At 42.4% G+C, this 7,334-nt stretch overlaps 1 protein-coding gene across 1 annotated transcript in view; it reads left to right on the top strand.

Moving 5' to 3' along the window:
* Positions 1 to 7,334, top strand: part of LOC119420248 (adhesion G-protein coupled receptor G2-like) — a 40,956-nt gene that overhangs the window by 27,802 nt on the left and 5,820 nt on the right. The window contains exons 23-24 of the mRNA XM_037687636.1: positions 5,840 to 5,857; positions 5,942 to 5,987. Coding sequence (XP_037543564.1) covers positions 5,840 to 5,857; positions 5,942 to 5,987 — 64 coding nt within the window. The remainder of the gene's footprint in view (positions 1 to 5,839; positions 5,858 to 5,941; positions 5,988 to 7,334) is intronic.

Genomic DNA, 7,334 nt, shown 5'->3' with positions numbered 1-7,334 from the left:
GGTCTATACTTGATATCAAAATGGAAGTCGGCTAATTCCCCAACCCACCTATGACCTACAGCATTTAACCTAGCAGAACTCAAAACATAGGTCAGGGGATTGTTATCTGTATAGACCGTGAAAGTTGGCGCGTAATACAGATAGTCTCGAAACTTATCACAAATGGCCCACTTGAGTGCTAGAAACTCAAGTTTACCAGAATGGAGATGATAGTTTCGCTCAGCAGGTGTTAAGGTCCTAGATCCGTAGCCAATAAGACGCAGTTTGTTGTCTTGGGACTGATACAAAACCGCTCCGAGCCCTTCATTTGACGCATCTGTATGCAAAACAAACGGACGGTCAAAGTCGGGATAAGCTAAAATGGGCGGATTAATCGGCATCTCCACAAGATTGGATAGCACAGTCTGATGTTCAGTCGTCCATGCCACAGGTGCGCGAGAGTGAAGCTGACCTGTGTTTTCTTTAATTTTACAACCTCGACCCTTCGAAGTCTGGAGCTTGTTGGTCTTACTTGTGTCCGCTGAGCTTTGAAGGAGTTCAAACAGAGGTTTCGCAAGTCGCGAGAAATCTTGGATGAAGGATCGGTAATAACTAAGGAAACCTAGCAATGTCCGAACTTCTCCAACTGTTTGAGGTTTCTTCTCCTTCAGAGCTATTACAGCTTCTAAATCTTTTGGGTCAATCTGGACGCCTTCTCCTGAAACCATTCGTCCAAGATAACGAATTTGTCTCTTGAAAAGCTCGCATTTGGCTGGTCGAAGTTTAATGCCATGTTGTCTCATTCTGCAGAAAACTTGCCTCAGATGGTCCACGTGTTCCTCAAATGTTTTTGAGTAACAGAGGACATCATCTAAATAAGGTACGCAGCACTCATCCCTGATGCCTTCTAATACACCTTCCATACATCTCTGAAATGCAGCTGGTGCATTAGTCAGTCCGAATGGAATTCTTACCCATTCGTAAAGACCCCAAGGTGTGCTAAATGCTGTCAGATGTCTTGACTCCTCACTCACAAACCCTTGGTGATATGCACTTCCTTGATCCAAAATGGAAAACCATGAATTTCCTCCAAGACTGTCCAAAAGATCCTGAATGCGTGGTAGTGGATGGCGGTCTGGAGTGGTTTTACGGTTGAGTTCACGGAAGTCAACACAAAGACGCAGACTGAGGTCTTTCTTTCGCACGCAGACAACAGGTGAGGAATAGGCTGAAACTGACTTTCTGATCCACCCTCTATTCAAAAGATTAGAAACATAATCCTTGACCTCTTTATACAATGGCCGAGGAATGGAGTTATAATTTTTTTGGACAGGGGTGTTATCTGTTGTGTTAATCTGGAGCTGTAAACCAGGAATGCATCCAATGGCGCCTTCTTCAGATGCAAACACATCTGATTCTTCATACAACATTTGGCGTACCATGTCCTGTTCATGCTCAGAGAGATGATCCAGATTGACATTTGGATGCCATTTCTCTTGTGAATAAACAGGTGTATGGTTTCTCTTTTGGGTGCACTCTCCTTCATTTAGTGAGTTCACATGGGTGGTGCACAAGAGTGGATCATCCTGTCCACTGACTCTTTTGTGAGATGATGGAGAGATATTTACAGGTTTGGTTCCATCAATTTCCTCAATGAATCCTAAAGCTGTCCTTGGAGGTAAGAAAATGTCATGATTGGTTGAATTCTGGACTGGAATTCTCACTGTTTTTGAAGCTCCAACAGGCACGTCAACCAGAGCCGGGAATAACTCCAACCCATCTGGCACGATGCTCTGTATGTCTGGTTCAAACAACATTACTCCTCCTCCTGGAAAAGTTCTGATGCGACATTTCACTTCACAGTTTTGGCCACTTTGAACATTAAGACCCTTCTTTCCAACTCTCACTGTTGAACTCTTTGATTCTTTCTGAGATGGCATAGTGTAAACCATAGAGACTAGAGTTTCGACACTACTCTTTTGGATTCTCAAAGCCTCTGACAGTAAGTCCACCAAGTTGATGTTGTCTCTCTGGTCAGTGTTCCCCATTATGATCTCTTGTATCACATTAAAGCCTAGCAAAGGGCTGCTCAGACTCTCTTGACTTACAAGCAATGGAACGTAGAGAGCTACTGAACCATATTTGATGCTTTTGAGCTCGAGTAGGACTTCTATCCATCCATTAAATGGCACCTCTGTTCCATTAGCTACTGTGACTTTGAGAGGGTGTTTTAGCAGTAGACTCTCAAGTGGTTGGATTGTTACATTTGGTAGAGCTTTCTGCACCCATGACTTCTCTACTATACGTACTTGTGCTCCACTGTCCAATAGCATCTGTAATTTGGCCCCATTTAGTTGGCATGTCACAGTGCATCTACCCCCAATCAGCTGTGCAACATGTTTCTTCTTAGTAAGGTTGTTTTGTTTGATGGCCCTGGTGGAGGATAGTGTTCCTGCTTGAGGATGCACCTTTGCAGTGGGGTGGGACTCTGCATTCTTTCTGGTCACTGGTGGTCCCGCCCCAGCGACCTCATCCAGTTTCCCGACATGTTGTTCTTCATCAGACAGCCAACAGCTCTGTGTCCATCTTTCCCACAATTGAAACAGTGGCTACAGCTATCCTTTCCTTGGGAGACACATTGCTGACATCTTCGTTTAGCTTCTGACTTTGCTGGCTGTTTTTGATGTGGAAAATGTGGGTGAATGTTTCCAGTCCTTGAACTAACCATAGGTGTTAAAGCTTTCTCTAAACTTTTTGTCAGTGATGAAACCTGTGCTGTTAGCTCCTGTATGGCAGTACGATTAGCTTGGACTTCTGCCTGCATCTGAACTGCATTCTGACTTTTCTTATCCATCTGCACTGTACTGACACTGACCGTTTTTGGTTTGATAGCCTGACCCAGCCTGTTTTGTCTCTCTATGTCTTCACTTACTGACTTTGTTATCACTTCTAGGATAAAGTCATCAGTGACCTTCTCGTCTGAAATGTGGGGTTTAAGATCTCGTCGGACATATGAATATTTTTCATGTATCCCCTGGTAGAGTGAATGTAGGAACACTCCCTGAACTAGTTTCTTGTCATACTGGAACCCTGTGCTTGCTTTAGAAGCAAAAAGTACACGCTGGTTTAACCCCATCAGTCTATACATAAACTGTTGTGGACCTTCTTTATCGTATTGTCTTGCGTTGCTCAGTTCCTGAAATAATTCAGTACTGCTCTTATCTTTAAGATGCGCTCTGAGAAAACGCTTCAGCTCAGTTACAGTCAGATTATCTTTTGTAATCAGCATGTCTTTAAATGTACCCGGTTTAATTATTCTGAGAACTATTCTAATGATCTCGGCCTCAGTGAAACCTTCAGTCAATCATTCATCAATTTGCTTACACAAAGAGTTATAGCTCACATCTGAGTCGGAATCTGAGATCTGACCAGCATGAATACGAAATTCTCTTCGTGGGAGTAATGCAGCAACATCTGTCAGTTTTACTAACCCGGTTACCTGATCAGCAACAACTGGTGTTGACACTGTCTTACTCATCACTGATGCTTCTACAGTCTGCTCAGTCTCGTACACCGATGCAACTTCATCTTCATCGACTGCATGATGCAAGTTCTTTGCTTCTTGGGCTGACTGCAGTTCATCAATGAGGTCACGAAACATCAGCAGGCGCGACATCCCTTGGTCCTCCAGACTCCTCAATCGTTTACTTCTTAAAAAGTCAACAATAAAGTCAAAGAGTTCCACCTCGGACGACTCCTCCTCTGGCACGTCTTCTCCCACCTCATCTTGGCATGAAACTGCTAGCTGGTGAAGCAGGTCTCTTCTGGCATCCTTCATCAGTTGGTGAAGCAGCTGCTGGATCTCCCACTGAAGCTCATGTAGCGTCGTCATCTCTGGATACCTGAAGTCTTGCCCTTAAGTCATCAGCTCATGGAACAGGAAGTCAGGATCCCACAGTTCTTTGATGGATAGCACCAAGCCAGCAGGAGGCGCTATCCCGGACGAGCCCCCAAATTTGTTACCCTGCAACCTTGGATGGCTGAGGGTAATGTATTAAAGATGATCTTCCCTCAATGTGTGATGCTGTGGTATGAGAAAAACGAGACACACACATTAAGCTTCCTTCACACTCAACCGGAAGATTTACTCTACTTCTGTGTTATAAACACACTTCGTATACAACATATTTCAGGTATCACATACTGCAGTAGAAAACCATTAACTTCATTACATCAGAATTGGCTGTAATATTCCTTTAACCCAAACAATTATTCTTTTAACATGTTTCATTTAGCATTATGAATTCCATCAAATGACAAAATTAATTCACAAATAGATTTACTTCTCTACATCACATTAGTTTTGTAGTTAGTGCTTTAAATCAAATACATTGTCCTTTTTTCTGAGACCTTTTATATTTAACTATCAAAATAAAAATATGTAAAATGGCTTTTAATTATCTTAATAGTTTTTACCATTTTTAATCAGCACAAATAAAATATATTTTAACTTTTAAGCATCTTAGCTTTTAACAATGTCCATTGTTTCAATAAAACAATATTTTATATCTTGCATAAAACAACTATTCTTTTAATGAGCCTGAAAAAGGCACAACACTAACATATATAGTTTATCTGGTTTCGTTCAACAAACCCATAAGAATCACATAAAATACAATAACGAAACCAACATAATGTCATTTGAGTAATAACTCTCTCAAAAAGTGCAAAGTACAAGTTCAAATGAACTCCGCAGTCCTTCAGCTAGCTCCTCAGTTAGCTCACACACACGTGTATAAATCCGCTAGCATTAGCTCCAATTAGCCTTCATGAACACTTGCCTTTTTGTACACAATAGCTGTCACAAAACGAACTACACGACTCATTAGTTGACATTCGATTTAAAAACCTTTCCAACTCAAGAGAACTAATATGTATAAAACCATATTTCTACTAACCTGTGGTATGAGAAAGACGAGACACACACATTAAGCTTCCTTCACACTCAACCGGAAGATTTACTCTACATGTGCGCTCAACCTTCTCTATGCCACCAACGCGACAGCGCCCCTAGCGGTTGTGTGTGTAATTGCACTAACTGACTGAACTAACACTAATGAACTTATTACAATGAAAAGTCAAAGATACAAAATTAAAAATTATTTTTGGGTGCATCTTTTCTTACTTATTCTTTTTATTTACTTATACCTTGTTTTTCACCCCTCTACACTCTCCCTCACTTAAAAAAAAAAGTCTCCTGACATTAACAATTTCTTTTGTGAGTCTCACTGTATGGGAGTGTACTGCTGATACAGATGTGGATATGGAACATAGGGAAATGGCAGTAGGCCAGGTGTCATTGTGAAGGGTTGATTGAATAGCAACGGGCTAACACCTGCACTCCAACAGCTATATGATGGCTGGCCAAGTGTCTCATATGTTAGTCTTTCTGTTGGTCTTCCTCTTCTCTCTGATCTCCGTACATCGCTTTCCCCTCTAGTTTCATCCATCTGCATCTGATCCTGATCTCTTTCACACATTTCAGATCTTTCTTCAGTTTCAGCAATACTTCTTTCACGGACAATGGCTTCTCTTTCAGAGGGACAAAACTCCTCAGCTGTTGCACGCAGATTATTTTGATTTTCTTGGTTCTGTTTTGTCACAACATGTTCTTGTTCTGAATCTTGAGTTATGTTTGACTGTAGTTGTTGTGGGTTTACAAATCCATAACACGGAATTCTGCTCCGGAGGTTATAGTGGTAAGTAAATGCTTCTTCATCATCAGAGTCATGCATTTCAGGTTCATTCTCACGTTCGTCAGTTTGTCGCTTTCTTTTCTGTTTTGTCTGTTCTCTCACAGGAAGTTCGTCCTCCAGAGGTAGGTCGTTGACAGGCAGCAGCAGGTTTCTGTGAAGCACACGCATGGTTTTGTTACCCCTCTCTAACTGTACTTTGTAAACAGGTCCATCCCCCACTCTTTCAATCACGCGGTACACCGCCTGCTCCCAGTATGAGCGGAGTTTACCTGGACCTCCCCTTTCTGAGAGGTTTTTAACCAGGACCCTATCCCCTGCCTGGAGAGTGACACCTCTGGCACGTCTGTCATATTGCTTTTTGCCTTTAGCTGAAGACTTCTGACTGTTGTTGGCAGCTATTTGGTATGCCACACGCATCCTTTCAGCCCACTTTTTAATAAAGGTTTGATGGTTGCAGTCTTCAGTCTCTTTCCTGGTGCCAAAAAGCAAATCGACTGGTAGACGTGGAGCCCTGCCATACAATAGGAAGAAAGGCGAGTATCCTGTCGCTTCATGCCTCGTGCAATTATATGCATGCACGATTTGTGGCAGATGATCTTTCCATTCACTCTTTTTCTCCTCTTGTAAGGTGTGCAACATCTGGAGAAGCGTGCGGTTCAGTCGCTCCACTGGATTGCACTGAGGATGATAGGGAGTGGTGCGTGAGTGAGAAATCCCTGAGAGTTGTTGTAATCTTTGGAATAAACTGTTCTCGAACTCACGTCCCTGATCATGATGTAGTTTCTCTGGGTACCCAAAACGAGGAATAAAATCCTGAAATATCTTTTCAGCTGCTGTCTTTCCGGATTTGTTTCTTGTTGGGTACGCTTGTGCAAAGCGAGTGAAATGGTCAGCGACAACCAGGATATACTCGTATCCTCCTTTGCTTGGCTCCAAATGCAAATAATCAATAGAGACCAACTCAAATGGCGCACTAGTTGTGATGGACCCCATTGGAGCTCTCTGTGGGACATTGGGATGTTTTTGTTTAATACATTGACATTTCTTTGTCACATAATCCTCAATATCTTGATGCATGTTCGGCCAGTAAAAACGTTCTCGAGCAAGATGGATCACCTTGTCCGGACCAACATGGCCCATGTCGTCATGCAAGCTCTTCAACACTACTGGTTTGAGCTTTTCCGGGAGAACTAGCTGTCTGTTTAGTTCAGTTTTCCGGAAAAGTAGTCCGTTTTCCACAACTAGCTTGTTCCATTCGTACAACAGTCTCCTTGTTTCTTTACACATGGTTCTTTTCTCTTTTTCATTTGGACTCCAGTGTCTTTGTTTCAATGACACAATCTCTTTAATAGCTGTATCTTCTTGTTGTGCTGCTCTGATGCTTTCAGGCATAATGGTCATGACATCATCAGGTAGGTTAGCCCTATCATTTTCATCAGCAAGTTGTAATGCAGCAATCCAGGGAACATCATTGCTTTGTGTTGCTTTGTTGCCTTGCCACACTGCAGACACTACTTCAGGTGACACTGTCTCGGTGTGATCTTTCATGTACTGTTCAAGGCCTACTGGGTATCTGGACAACATATCTGCGTCAGCATT

The sequence above is a fragment of the Nematolebias whitei genome, chromosome 14 (genome assembly GCF_014905685.2).
Source record: "Nematolebias whitei isolate Nwh7 chromosome 14, NemWhi1, whole genome shotgun sequence".
In the NCBI taxonomy this organism is placed as follows: Eukaryota; Metazoa; Chordata; class Actinopteri; order Cyprinodontiformes; family Rivulidae; genus Nematolebias; species Nematolebias whitei.
Note: the sequence above shows the minus strand (reverse complement) of the source record. Positions and strands in the feature narration are given on the sequence as shown.